Here is a 14,508-nt window from a genome sequence, read left to right as displayed (position 1 = left end):
TTTTTTTTTGTTTTTTTACCTTCCTCAGTCCTGGGAGCTCATCAACGAAGAGGATCCCAACGACAGCTTGGCCCAGTCTCTGCCCGCTCCCTCCTCCGTTTTGACCCCGCAGCACTCACCGACGCCTGCTGCCCAGGAGTTCTCTGAAGACCTAAGTCTGAGGCTGTCAATCGCCCCCGAAACGAACGGTGAACTGCCAGGGCCCAGCTCCTCTCTGGTAATCCGAATTTTTTTTTTTTTTTTTTTTTTTTTTTTTTCATCTGAGCCCAAATTATTGCTCAACGCTGATTAACGATGTTTTGCTTTCCAACCAGATGAATTTGCTGCTGGTTACTTGTTCTTTTCCAGCTAACATTTTGCCCGTTGTCCTCCTTACTTTAAACAGAGCCAGCTGTCAAACAGACTCCGGTCTTCAAGTATGACAGATGGTGTCAGTGATCAGGCCCAGGCACCTCCTCTAACGGTACATATATCTAAAGTCTTACATTTCCTGCATCTTCTTCCTTTTGTTTCCCTTTCTCTCCTTGCTCCCTAACTTGGTCTCCCGATTAACATGTCTGATTCCTGTGGATGCACCATCTGTCTATTCCTTCTCTATCCCTCTTGTTTTAGCCTTCTTCATATGAGGGGAGTTGTGACATATTCTCTCTTAAAATTTAATCTCTCTCTACCTTACTGCAATCTTTCTATCTTTATAGGGTAACCACACCTCGTCCTATGCACTCGTGGCTGTATTTTTTGTGATTCATGTGCACCTGTGTTCGTTTGTGTGGTGGAGGTCTTGGTGGTGCAGCAGTGCACCAGAAGTGAGAGCACAGATTGAGGGCAGCAGCAGTAATTCATCCTCTGAGTCACATCATCAGTGATGATTTGGTTTAACAAACTGTCATATGGTCTGAATCAGATGTCGGCCGCGAAGTTGAGTCACAGCGTTTAGATTTTGCTTCGTCAGACCAGTAAAAAGTACAAGTGCAGATGTCGGTTTTGCTCATAAATTAGGATGTGCTTTATAGGCTGAGGTGCAGTTATGGAAGAACCAGAGGAAATGTTTGTTTTGGTGTAGAGAGCATTGGGTTATGTTGGGGGAACCAGTCATTCTGTGGAAAAAGTACACCGTTGAATAACTTGGGTTGAGATATTTTTTGTCTGCTTACGCTGTTGAGTGATGCTTAACTTTCCAACAAAAAGGCACTGGCTTAAGTAATCCTCACTGCTTATTAATTGCTATTAATTGCATTTATAGATTTCACTGAATGTAGCTACAAAAATGCTGCAGGAGTAACATACTAATCTGAGATGATTATAGAGATTTTGTGCATCAACAGTTTGTGTCATAGGGTTTTAATGTGGCTTTGTGTCAAAGAAGCTAATATGTAGATCTGGGGTTGTTGGTCCAAATCTCTCTTGAATCATTTGAGGTTTCCAGCAGTCTGCTGAAGTTCTGGGAATACCTGTCCTATAAGTGAACGGTCACAGTCAGATGCATCTTTCTGTCTCATTTTTGCTTGCATTTCTTCTGATTTTTTATTTTATTTTATTTTTTTACGTGCCAGACTTTTCTTTTTATGTTTAATTTTCTGAATACAGAAACTGTCAAGCTGTTTTGTGTTGGCACATAAAATCACTTTTCTGCTCTAACATCTTTTAAACACTTCATTTTTCCCTGATTAGTGTGACTTTAGTTTACTTTTCAGACCTGATTAGAGAAACTGTACTGGCGCCGAGTAAAATGCCACTCCTCAGGGAAAATGTGTTCTTCCTTTTTAACTGAAAAATAAACCACAGTTGTAAACCATCTTTCAAACATAGTCCATTGTGTCAATTACTCCCTGCACTTTCAAAGCCTCTGCACTTTGTCACCTTGGCCCATAATCAAATAAGTCCTTTTGTTTTCTGCCAATCCTCACCTCTCTTTGAGAATCAATCCCCCTTCTTTATCCACCCACTCTCCTTCACCCATGCCCAAGTTTTTCCCCCTCCTTCACTTTCTGTCTGCCTATAGAAACAAATTGTGAACTAAGTTGTTCCCCTGTTGTCTACCACCAGCAGGGTCCCCAGACCAGAAGAACAAGAGCTCAAACTGTGTCAGGTGGTGAGGAGCCCATGGTAATGCCTCAATTCATGTTCAGTTTAAAGCATCAGTCAAACACCTCCTTATTTCCCCCTGTGCAAGATGGACTGTTTTTCCTTTTGCAAGCAACCCATTAAGACTGAACTTCTGCAGAGCAAAAACATGACTTCTAGGCATTAATTCTTACAAAGTGCATAAAACAGCAACACACATGTTCTTCCTGAAAGGGGGAGAAGTTTATAAGCAGTACTTCCTGGTGGAGGACTTCATCAAGGGCTTTTATCTTAACTGAATAACTTCTTTCTTTGTTGGTTCCCCTATTGCGGATCAGATAACAGTTTGTCTCTGGTGCAAAGTGGCATCACTGTGCGTTATGGGATCTGAATGAAGGGGAAAATGTGGACAATGTTTTAGTTTTCTTTCGTTTCACTATTGGGTGCTACTTTTTGTTGACCTGTAACATAAAATCCTAAAAAGTTACATTAAAGTTTGCGATTAAACAGAATCAAATGCCAAAGATAATTAATAGATAGGATTTTTTTTTCTCTTTTTGGAAAGGCAACACTTTTATTCTTTTAACACAATAGATTTGATCTCTGTTTATGTTCAGATGTGTGACTTCATCAGTTTTTCCTTTTATCAATGTTTCTTACTTATTTGGCTTGTCAGGAATATCAAATGTGTTTTTCTGACAAAAAGAAAAAAGAAAAACTAACAAATTGTGACTTTATTCAAAACAACACTCTATCAATTTTCAACTGTATTTTTATTTTATTTTATTTTTTTTAACAATGAATGAATTAACATTCCCTGCACATGCTTTTGGGTTTTTGAAGCCCCCGCTGATGAGCTGTTTTTTTGGTTTGCTCTGTCTCTCCACACTCGATCAGTCCCCCTCGGCAGCTTCCTACACCCTGACCACCCCCGGCCTGCCCCCCGGATGGGAGGAGAGGAAGGACGCCAAGGGAAGAACTTATTACGTCAATCATAACAACCGCACCACTACTTGGACTAGGCCAATTGTGCAGGTACAGCGGGTCTGAGGGCTGGCTTTCAGGCCGGCCATATGCATGGGACTGGACCGACTCGGTTCCTGTTGTGGCGTTTGTCCCTTTGTCCTCCTCTGTTCTTCTCTGTGCAACCTTCAAACACAAGTCTCCTTTCCTGTCGTTCCTTCTGTCTGACTTCCTGCTTTGTTCCACTCTAATGTTTGTCTTCCTTCTCCTGTCCAGCATTTTGCTTGACTGCAGTGCATCTCTGTATTGGTCGGTCCCAGCATGGATGTGTAACTACCGCTCTTTACTCCCTTTCACCACCTCTGCTCCGTTTTTCTGTCTGAACTCGCAGTGAGACCAATACTGAGGGACTCGGTGTGCTTTTGCTGCTCATGTCTCTCCTTCTAATATCAACTTTTTCCAATAAAGAATACAACAAAGAAATAACAAAACACAAAAAGAAAGCGATCACCTGTCTCATACATGTTCATTGTCTCTTCCTTTTGTGAAACTCGTTTATTTGCTGTTTTTACTCAGAGAAGATGAAACATTTGCCTCCATTTTCTTGTTGGAAACTCAGTTTTTGCTGTTTGTCTTTTTTTTTTTTTAGCAAGTCATAACTCATTCTTTCCTCTCGGGGCCCAAATGACTCTTGCTTTTTTTGAGATTTTCAGGAACTCATTTCCTGAGTGTAAAGTTGGCACCCCAGACTACCCCAGTGCAGACAGGCGTGTTTAACAAGATGCTCCATGATTCATTCTGTCAGGCAACATCTCTTCCTTGAAATCCCAACCCCACTTAACCTCAGAGGTGCTGTTTTCACCAACAGCTGACTGAAGACGGAGCCAGCACCTCAGCAGCAGCAGTAGCGTCAGGGTCTGCCTCAGCCCTGGTACCCGCTTCCACCCCTTCCTCCTCCTCTTCCAATGCTTCCAACCACCACCTCCATGAGCCCCAAGTCCGACGACCTCGTAGCCTCAGCTCTCCCACTGTCACCCTTTCCACCCCTTTGGAGGTGAGAATTAGAAACCTCTACTAACTTCTATCCTCTTTGTTCTCCCTTATCCTCCATTTTTTTTTTTATTTCTCCACCACCCAGGGAGTCACATTTGTCAAATTGTAGCACCCCTGCTGTTTGTACTTTGTACTACCTCTGTTGTCCGATTGGATAGGACATAGTATTCTCCTGTAAGATTTCAACAAGTTGCGGCAGCCTTTTTGCTATTTTGGTGTCATCTCTCTGAATCAAATCCTGACACTTGAGCTGTCCTGGTCTGTTCAATAGAAAATCTGAGCTGGTTATTACAATATGAGTAGGCCTGTCGTAATGCATTTTGCTGGACGAAAAATTGTCCAGGAAATTATTGTGAAAAATGATAATGTTCTAAATCCATTTTTAAAGGATATAATGATATTGGTATAATAACGCAACTTTGTCATTTCAAAGAGTAATTTTGTAAAGAACACAACAGTGGAACTGGAAGACATTTTTAAAAATAAAAAAACAATAAAATAAAATGCTAATAAAAACCACACACAACCAAAATCATAAATTAAATTGATTATGATGTTTCTTTAAGCACAGTGGGCCTTTAAAAACATTTACAATCAAGCTCATTTTAATTGTTAATGTTTGTTGATTTATTGCTTATTGCAACAGGCAGAAACATATTCTTGGTACTACAAATTAATAAGTGAATTTATAAATGTAGAGATCTATTTGTGGAAAAGTAACCCTGACATGTATTGCATATAAGACATCTAGACATACAACTTCTGACATAGCTGTAGTAAAATACCAACTGCATTCATTTCTCTGAATGGATGTTCTGAAAAAACAAAACAAAAAAAAACATTGATTTTTCATTAGTTTTCACTGACATTATGCTGAAACAGAGGAATTTATTTTGTGGATTTTTAAACTTCTTTTCCTGAGGTGCTAATAAACAACTCTGGCCTTTCATTTCTACATGTTAAACTTGCACTTATATAAATTATGTTGCTGCTGATTCTTCACAAACTTGAGACAGAGATTATTGTTCATTATTTATTTTTGGACATTTGAAATGGTTGATTGAGCTCTTAATGTTTTATTTAGTAATAAAACCCCTGAAAGTTTAAAGTTACTTTGTCCTGGTAACCATATAGTCACAACAACTTGCTCCCATGAATCCAGTTTTTTTATTTTATTTTTTAACTAGTTGAAGTTTGTTAATAATCGGCTCTGACGGTTAACGCGTGAAACACCTGATTCTTCAAGTTAACTATTTAAATTTCACCGTCGTATTTTGACCTTTTTTAATATTTTTAGATATACCGTTTCTTATTAGTGCAGCTGGAGGCAAGAAATGTTCCTGTGATGAAGTTACTTTGAATATTATAAACTCATTATGCTTTGAGGACCAGAAATGTCGAGGAAACATGCATAGCTAATTAACATCAGCACACCTTTTTGCCCACCACCGCTGTTCACAGTTTCGCTCATTGCTGAAAATCATCTGCTGCCAACTAGGGAGGAGACCTGGAAAAAGTTTAATTAAAGCGTGTGGCTAATAATAAACTAGAGGAAGTTAAAGGAAATAAAACGCACTCTCTGAGGTTGTTGTAATTACAACTTAAAGTGAAGGTGATTTAATTAATTGAGCTTTTCTGTTCCTCTCATGTAAAAAAAAAAAAGAGATGAGCGACACTGACTGGAGACGCAAGTAATTACTAATATTCAGTAGCTATAACATGGATAGATACAATCTTAAGTGGTTTAAGGTGCACTATGTCATGTTTTTAATGCTTGTTCTCTGCTTTTTTTTTGTTTTGTTTTGTTTTGTTTTTTTAAATTTTTAGTCCACTTCTCTGTATTAACTATAGAAATGGATTTTCCTGGTCACCAGAAATAAATGAGGGGGGGAGGAGAAAAATCACCGGTTTTCTTTAAATTAAGTTGCATTGTATTGGAAATTGATCAAAGTGGATTTTCTGGGCACTTTTTTTTATAATTATTGACAAGTTTGCAGCATTGGTGACAACTTGGTCTCCTTTATGTGAGATGGGACTGAAAATAAAAACCCATTCTAATATATTTATATGATGGGAAAAATTCTCATTCTCTTTTCACATTTCTGGGTTTAAATGTGGTTATTTGAAAGTTTGTTTGCTTTTTAAGCAGAAGATGAAGGCAGTCTCTGTACAGAATGTCCTGTTTGCTGCCATTAAACATTCCTGTTGTCGTGTCAAAGTGTTAGTCATCTAAATCCATTGTCAGCTTTATGTCCTCCGTTTCTGCTTTTATCAGTTTGAGTGACTGATTGACGAAACTTTTTTTTTCCCCGTTTTTTTTTTTTTTTTCTTTTTCTTTTTTTCCCACCCAGGGTGCCAACAACATCCAGGTGCGGAGGGCGGTGAAAGACACCCTCTCCAATCCGCAGTCTCCTCAGCTGTCTCCGTACAGCTCCCCAAAATCACAACACAAGACCCAGCAGAGCTTCTTGCCCCCGGGCTGGGAGATGAGGATAGCCCCTAATGGACGGCCTTTTTTCATCGACCACAACAGCAGAACCACCACCTGGGTGAGCTAACACACTGCTGCTTTTGTATCTTCACATTTCTCTAACATCTAAACACACAACAACAAAGGTTAGCTTTGTTCACAGTGACATCTAGTGGTGGAAAAGGCAATTAAAATATGACTGCTGCATGAGAATCAAGCTTTTCTGATTTTATATTTTATTTTTTTCTGATTTTATGTGTTTTTAATGTCTAATATTTTATTAAAGAAATTGATAGTGAGATATTAGTTTTATCAAAAATGTTTTGCTCCTCTTCTCAGGAGGATCCCAGGTTGAAATATCCCGTCCATATGAGGAATAAGAACTCAATGGAACCTGGTGAACTTGGTCCTCTTCCTGTAAGTCCTCCCACAGATTGATATGTCTTTGCTCTTTCTGAGTTACAGCATCCATTGCTTTTACTAGCACCCTGGTTACGTTGTGTGAAGTCTTGACTGAAAGTCTGTTTTTTTTTTTTTTGAGAAGCATAATGCCAGACTGAACTTTTTTTTGTGGATAAAAACAATCCCATATATAGGCTTTCACAGATAAACTGTATACCATCCCCCAAGCATTTACAGTTATACAACTTCCTTTAGTCACTCAATTATTTCCTAAAAGATGAAGAAAGATTGAAAGAGGAGGTTCAAACTCTAAGTTGTCCAGGGTCAACTCTTATGCACTCTCCTGTACAGCTTATGCGCTACGTAAGAGATGCAGGTCTGAAAAAGCTAATGGTGCTTTGTGCCTCAACGAGGTTTCTAGTGAGAGAACGAGTCCCGCAGCATAACAGAACCTACACCTTTCTTGTACTGGGCGAATATTAGCTTTTCACATATTCATCCTTTGTTTTATGCCAAAGCTCATTTTTAGTATCACCTGACTGAAGCATGTTTCTAGTGAAATTCCCAGTAGTCTTGCAAAAACCATGTTTCCAATTTTGATGGTTCTTCTGGCATTTCCTCTGGACAACTGCTTAGTTACGAAAGATAACTACTTCACTCAATCACAATGTGAGGTAAAGACTTTGAGTGGCCAATATTTCAATAAAATTTGCTATCCTTATTTTGTTCATTTTTCATTTATTGTGGAGACTTGGTGAAAGCTAATTTCTACTAAAAGCTGTGGAAAAGTTAATATGGGTCCTGGTTCTGCTTTGTCACAGTTCCAGTTGTTTTAAAGGTTTTACTGTAGAGAACAGTAATAAAACATTTTTTCATTGCCTTTGTTAGAGGTGCCAGTTACTTTGAAAATGGTGATTTTTGTAATGATAATAATTTGGATATTTTTTTTTCTCCAAATGTAAGACATTTACATTATGAATGTATCTTAAGTGTAGCATTAGTACACATTTTTATAAGGGGGTTGGGGGAGGGCAATAACTATACAGAGTATTTGTATAAAACTTTTGGTACACTACATTTTTTTTTTGTCTAACCTAAAAGTTGATTGAAAATCAATAACTTGGAATCGATCTTTTTTTTTAAAGACATTTGTACAGTTTTATTTAGCCCATTGCCATGGTCTAAGTTTGAATTTAAAGACACCAATGTGGATTGGATATGCTAGAACCCATTAACACAGATTTGCGTATGTACTCGGTCAGAAACTTTACAGCTGTGATCTGTCCAGGTTCTTTTGAGTATCCTGCCGTTTACGTATTGTATTGCTTTTTGTAAAATCTTAAATCCAGCTTGTCATTTGGGTTGATGGGTAAAGATTACTTATGGATAATGATGTTAAGAAATGAAGAGTTCATAAGTTTGTATATCTCACAGGCTTTTTACGATGTGTGTGCGTGTGTGTGTGTTTGTTTTTCTTTCTCTTCTTTCCATTCTGATGGATCTAATGTTTCTTCTGCACCTGGCCATATGTGTTTGGCAGAACCTACCAGAGGAGGTTGGTTGATGCCTTCCTCCCCTCTGCCTGCCTGCCTTACCTGTCTGATCAATCGCCTGCAGACAGCCTTCCAGATTTTTCTTTGTTTTTTTTCTCCTGGTTCTTTCTCTTCTTTTCTCTCTCATGACCGGCATGGATGGATTGTACCTATATCCTTTCAGTATTTTAGTATTTTTACCCCCACTTTGTCTTTTTCTATCAGCGCCATCCATGCACCACCACTACACCTTTTTTATTTTTATTTTTTTTAAACAATAAGTTCAGAGCTCCAAAATTAATCATTATCCTGGGATTTGCTCCATGTTTGTGACCCTGTATTGGCATCCGAGGGACAAAGGCAAGATTTTTGAGCGAAAATGCAAACAGAGGAGCTGATTAAAGGAGGAAGGAAAGTGAAAACAGGCAAGAACTTTTGAGAGCAGAAATAAAAATGTATTAGAGAGAAAGTAACAGGCTAGTGTGCTGCATGTGTTGACAGCTTTTGTTTGGCCCCCCCGACTCATGTAGCAGCCGCATTATTAGGAAAAACAAAAAACATGCATCCCGTAGCAACATCCTGATCAACTCTGTTCCTTTCTCCTGTCATCACTTTAAATCTACCCCAACTGTTTGACTGCCTGATCGCTGGTTGTCTTACGAGCGTGTCCGGCCCGGGACTCCGTACACCGAGTGCTCACCGTGTCAGTGGTGGTACGCTGGCGTGTACCAGTTTCGATGAGTTCAATTTATTTATGTTGTGGTCAAAACCCCTGCCCTGCCTTGCTGATGCGTCCAACTCAAATAGGGCAGGAAATCCTTTTATTTCTCTTGCTGTGTGTCTGATTGAGCTTGCCTCACCTGCAGTGCTGTGATCTCAGTGTTTTGACCTTTTTGACCATCTGGCTAGCTCAATTCGAACAACAATCAAGAAGGAAAAATAAATGGATGAATTAAAATGACTATTTGAGCTTGTGTAATGGTGTCGTCTAATAATCGCGTCGCTCATTTTCCGCCTCTCGCTTCTTTTTCCAGCCCGGATGGGAGGAGAGGGTTCACACAGATGGACGCACTTTCTACATTGACCACAGTAAGATTGTTATCACTATTTTATTTTCTCATTTTTCTATTCTTTTCCAGAATTGTTTTGTCTTTAGATCATCAAATATACCCGACGTAGATTTTGAACAAAATCTGAAAAAATTGCATTTGTATTAAACCCCCTTTACTTAAATATCTAAAGAATCAATTCTCTTCCACTTTTGCCTCTGCAGAAAGAAAGTCCATCTTTGTATAATCTCAGCTTCAATGCATTTGTTCTCTGAAGGCCTCAGGTATTTGTTAGAGAACATTAGTGAGCAAACGGCATCACAAGAATCAAGGAGAAAGTTGATACAGAGATGAGGTAGAAACATCCATTGGCAGGAATCCTTTTAAGAGTGGCAAGAAGAAATCAGTTGTTGACAAAAAGCCACAAACAACAAATATTTGGAATATGAGACCGAATTTGAGTCCCATTTCTAACTTCGCTCCGTGTTTCACTAACAGAATCGCCTCAGTGTGATCATAGTTGGGTCATGCAGAGTCGATTCCCATAGTGAAACACCTCACTCTGCTATCAAAGGACCAGGGATTACGCTAAGTAGCACAACATTTTTCGGACTATATGCTAAATACTATCTGAACACCTCTCTTCTGAACATACATGATGATACGTGGTGGTGCATCATGTTGTGGGAATACTTTTTTTTTAATTAAGGAGGTATAAATATCCCTGCAAGGCATGGGAAGGAAGTCATGTGGGAGTTTCATTTGCTCTGTCTTAAGTCTGAACCGATATTTAAAAAAAAACATATTCCTGCCTATTTCACACAGATACAAAGACCACTCAGTGGGAGGACCCCCGTTTACAGAGTCCGGCTATCACGGGACCCGTGAGTTACTTTGCGTCTTATAAATCTTCTTGCTCATAGATCACAACAGCGTTCGCTTACGATAGACTGCAGATTTATCTGACGCACTATTTTCAGCCTCATCGGGAGATGAATCGTTTTATCTGCAAGTCAGTTCTTAGACGTTTTTTGTTTGTTGTCTTTGCAGGCTGTTCCTTACTCCAGAGAGTTCAAGCAGAAATATGACTACTTCAGGAAGAAATTAAAGAAACCGGTAATAAGCCAGTCCTTCCCTTGTGTCGTTGGTGTCTTGCAGAAGTTTAGTAGAATGGATCTGAATTTAGCCCCAACCCAAAAAACTACTATTTGCTTAGGAAGCTGCCTTGATAGGAATAGACTGGCTTCCATTGCCAAGTTCCATTAAAAGTTATGGTTCCTAATGCCATACCCACACTATTATTTCAAAAAGCCTCCATTCTTTCTGTTGACAGCCGAGACATTGGCTGTTTTGTGCTTTTCCAGGCAGATATCCCCAACCGCTTTGAGATGAAGCTACACAGGAACAACATCTTCGAGGAGTCCTACCGTCGAATCATGTCCCTGAAGAGGCCGGACGTTCTAAAAGCACGATTATGGATCGAGTTTGAATCAGAGAAAGGACTGGACTACGGCGGCGTGGCCAGGGAGTGGTTCTTCCTCCTGTCTAAGGAGATGTTCAACCCCTACTACGGCTTGTTTGAGTACTCTGCCACGTAAGCCTCATCTTGTTTGTGTCGACCGGTTCTATTACGAAAAACCATCAACTCCTAGTGACAACGCGGCTCACAGGATACAGTCTTGTGTAAAGCTGCGATGGCGCCATAGTGGGATTAAAAATAACCTCCTTTGCTCGTGCGTTGGGGAGACGAGGTGTACCAATACTCCCTGCTGTTCTTTCTCCCCCACCCCCATGAGACCTGTGAAGGCTTCCTTAGACTATGATTAACCTTTCCTCGTATTCAAAAAGCCATCCTGGAGCAAACGTTTCCCACAAACAAGATCATAAAAGTGCCATATGTTCTGTTCCTTTTCTTGGCACCATCATCACCTTGCAATGACGCAGCTCTGCCTCTTTTGTACGCAAGTGCTGTTGAATAACAAAGAGGCCGTAAAAACCAACTGTTCTTGGAAAACAAAAGTGTAATCAAACATTGAGGCTCTAAATTAAGTGTTTTAGTTGCTTATCAAGTCTTCTTTCGTGCCTGAGTTTTAATATGAGAGCAAACAGAAACGAGTTTTTTTCCCCCAGTTTGTCTCTTCTCCAACCAATGAGAAGTTAATGTAAAGATGTAGTGATGTCATCCTGTTTGTTTGATTGACGTAATTTTAAAAACTTGTATAAACATGTATTTTTTTTTCCCCCTCTTGTCTTTGTCCAGGGACAACTACACTCTCCAGATCAATCCTAACTCTGGCCTCTGCAATGAGGATCACCTTTCCTATTTCAAGTTCATCGGGCGTGTGGCGGGAATGGCTGTGTTTCATGGAAAACTCCTGGATGGTAGTGATTCTATAGCCTCTTTATGATCTAATTTCCCTTTGCAATTGTTTTTTTTTTTTTTTTTTTTTTATCACTGACACAGAAGCCAGTTAAAATTAGGAAACGGCCTACACTAGATGTTAGATTAAAACCTTATTAAAATGGTCATAGTCAACACAATAAAAATCACTGAAACATTCATAAGTTGCAGTAATTTAGTTCTCGCATTTTATGAAATGTATACAATCTGATGTCTTAAAGTCTTTTTTTTTTCCTTCGGTTAATTAGAAGGACTTTCCACTACAGCTAATGAAACGAGGCATTTACATCAGAACATTTTTAAAAACACATTTTTGAAAAAGCAACATGGGCTTATTCAAAAGTAGACCTTTTTGTCTGCGCTGATTAACATACTTCTGGAAGAATGGTCAAAAATCCTTCCACAAAGAGTTTATGCTGCTATGGTTGCTAAGGGGAGTGAGCCAACATGATGTCGCACCCTTTACATCAGTTTCGTGTTGCGGATGATTGATTGTTTTACTGTTTTAATGTGGCTATAGAACATTATGTTGTGACAAACTTGTCTCATAAACCTATGAAAGGGCTTACAAAAACCTAAAACCTTTGCTCTGAACATCATAAACTTTAATGAGTAGGGTTTCAGCGACTTTCTGAAAAATAACATGCATGACCTATGAGGAAAATTAAACATTTTCTTTTGTCCTTGCAGGTTTTTTCATACGTCCATTTTACAAGATGATGCTGGGGAAACAGATATCGCTTAAGGACATGGAGTCTGTCGTAAGATGTTTTTTCTTATTTTTTTATTTTTTTTTTCTAAAATATGAGCAATAGAGCAACTCTCCAATTTTGAGTAAAACTACTTAATTAAGATACTGTAATTAAGTACAGAAATTAAGTGCTAAAGAAAAAATTTTACATGGTAAAACCCAAATGGTAGATGTCTTTAATTTCAGATCTGACGGGGGTTGTACTTTGTTCTTATCATTACTATAAATCTGGCACAAATGATTTATTGCAATTAAAAAATAATAATTATTTGATATTTGACCTAATAAATTAAATTAAAAGCCCGACACGTATGCTGGTTTCCCCACAGGACAGTGAATACTATAACTCCCTAAAGTGGATTCTGGAAAATGATCCCACAGAACTGGACCTGAGGTTTTGTATTGACGAGGACAACTTTGGACAGGTGAGCAGATATCTGACACCATTTTTATATGCATTATTGTTCTGAATACCATCCTTGTCGATACACAATCAGGGTTGTTTTAGCTTTCGTCTGGTTTTTGTGTTGTTCCTCAGACATATCAGGTTGACCTGAAGCCCAGCGGTTCAGACATGGTGGTCACCAATGAGAACAAGAAAGAATACATTGAGTGAGTTCTTCTTCTTGTTTTCTTTTAAGATGAGCGTTTAAAGTTAGTATCTCCATTGTTTCTTTTTTCTTTCTTCATTTTTTCATTTTATAACATATTTTAATTATCTTCCATCTGTTAGCTTGGTCATCCAGTGGAGGTTTGTCAACCGGGTCCAGAAGCAGATGAATGCCTTCCTGGAGGTATTTTTGTGTAGTTATTATAAAGTTCCACAAGGGGGCAGTGTTGCTTTTTTAAAAAATGTTTATTTTTTGTAAAGGACGTGGATATAAACTGCATTACTCATTTTCATCTGATTTTGTTACCTTTTTAAAATATTAGTTTTGGTTTGATTCTCTTGTTGTAACTGTTTTTAATTTTCAGGGATTCACTGAGCTCATTCCAATAGATTTGATCAAGATCTTTGATGAAAATGAACTTGAGGTATGGACATCTTAAAAACTTAACATTTGTGGTTTTTATATTCTTTTATTTTATGATAGAGCAACACCCTGGTCATTGTCAGTAAGCTTTAGATACAATGATTTCCTGCCTTTACGTCTCTTTTCTCCCTCCCTCTCTGTTCCTGTGAAGCTGCTCATGTGTGGCTTGGGCGACGTCGACGTTAACGACTGGAGACAACACACGGTTTACAAGAACGGCTACTGTCCCAACCATCCGGTGATCCAGTGGTTCTGGAAGGTTTGTTAGACTCCCACAGGTGGACAGAACGTCACATACTAAAATCAAACAAACAAAAAAAATTCAATAAAGAAATACTCACGTAAAAAAAAAAAAAAAAATTATTTAAAAATTTTATTTAAAATACTACATTTATTGAAATATACCAGAGCACAAAGATAAACAGATATCTGATGGAAACTTTTTTTTTAAAAGTCAGTTCAGGATAACAAATCTGTCAATTCTGACTGGATTTAACTGAATTGCATTTTTATTTGAATGTATTTGGACATAGTTAGGCTATATTTAGTATGCTTTGATTAGATTTTTAGCATTGTACTCTGAGATGAGTGAGTTATACGCTACCAGAATGCCGCTGATCCAACAGCTGTATTGAAAGCAGAAGAGTTTTAATACCAATAGTTGCTGTGAAATATATATTTTCTTAAAATTTAGCTCTTTTTTTTTTTTTTTTTTTTTTTTTTTTTTTTTAAAACTTTTTAAACGGGCCCCCGTGGGTTTTTTTTTTTTTTTTTTTTTGGGGCCTGGGA

General features: G+C 38.5%; 1 protein-coding gene across 1 annotated transcript in view; it reads left to right on the top strand.

Annotated features, from left to right (window-relative positions):
• The window catches only part of nedd4l (NEDD4 like E3 ubiquitin protein ligase), a 55,049-nt gene that overhangs the window by 35,537 nt on the left and 5,004 nt on the right, over window positions 1-14,508 (top strand). The window contains exons 10-28 of the mRNA XM_015040531.1: window positions 29-217; window positions 386-463; window positions 2,047-2,106; window positions 2,962-3,099; window positions 3,896-4,081; window positions 6,432-6,629; window positions 6,890-6,967; window positions 8,493-8,507; window positions 9,519-9,573; window positions 10,359-10,417; window positions 10,584-10,649; window positions 10,898-11,127; window positions 11,794-11,915; window positions 12,625-12,695; window positions 13,015-13,110; window positions 13,224-13,297; window positions 13,419-13,479; window positions 13,661-13,720; window positions 13,871-13,978. Coding sequence (XP_014896017.1) covers window positions 29-217; window positions 386-463; window positions 2,047-2,106; window positions 2,962-3,099; window positions 3,896-4,081; window positions 6,432-6,629; window positions 6,890-6,967; window positions 8,493-8,507; window positions 9,519-9,573; window positions 10,359-10,417; window positions 10,584-10,649; window positions 10,898-11,127; window positions 11,794-11,915; window positions 12,625-12,695; window positions 13,015-13,110; window positions 13,224-13,297; window positions 13,419-13,479; window positions 13,661-13,720; window positions 13,871-13,978 — 1,944 coding nt within the window. The remainder of the gene's footprint in view (window positions 1-28; window positions 218-385; window positions 464-2,046; window positions 2,107-2,961; window positions 3,100-3,895; window positions 4,082-6,431; window positions 6,630-6,889; window positions 6,968-8,492; window positions 8,508-9,518; window positions 9,574-10,358; window positions 10,418-10,583; window positions 10,650-10,897; window positions 11,128-11,793; window positions 11,916-12,624; window positions 12,696-13,014; window positions 13,111-13,223; window positions 13,298-13,418; window positions 13,480-13,660; window positions 13,721-13,870; window positions 13,979-14,508) is intronic.

Source organism: Poecilia latipinna, unplaced genomic scaffold, assembly GCF_001443285.1.
Source record: "Poecilia latipinna isolate Pla-1442-1.1 unplaced genomic scaffold, P_latipinna-1.0 Scaffold515, whole genome shotgun sequence".
In the NCBI taxonomy this organism is placed as follows: Eukaryota; Metazoa; Chordata; class Actinopteri; order Cyprinodontiformes; family Poeciliidae; genus Poecilia; species Poecilia latipinna.
This window is presented reverse-complemented; position numbering and strand designations above follow the sequence as displayed.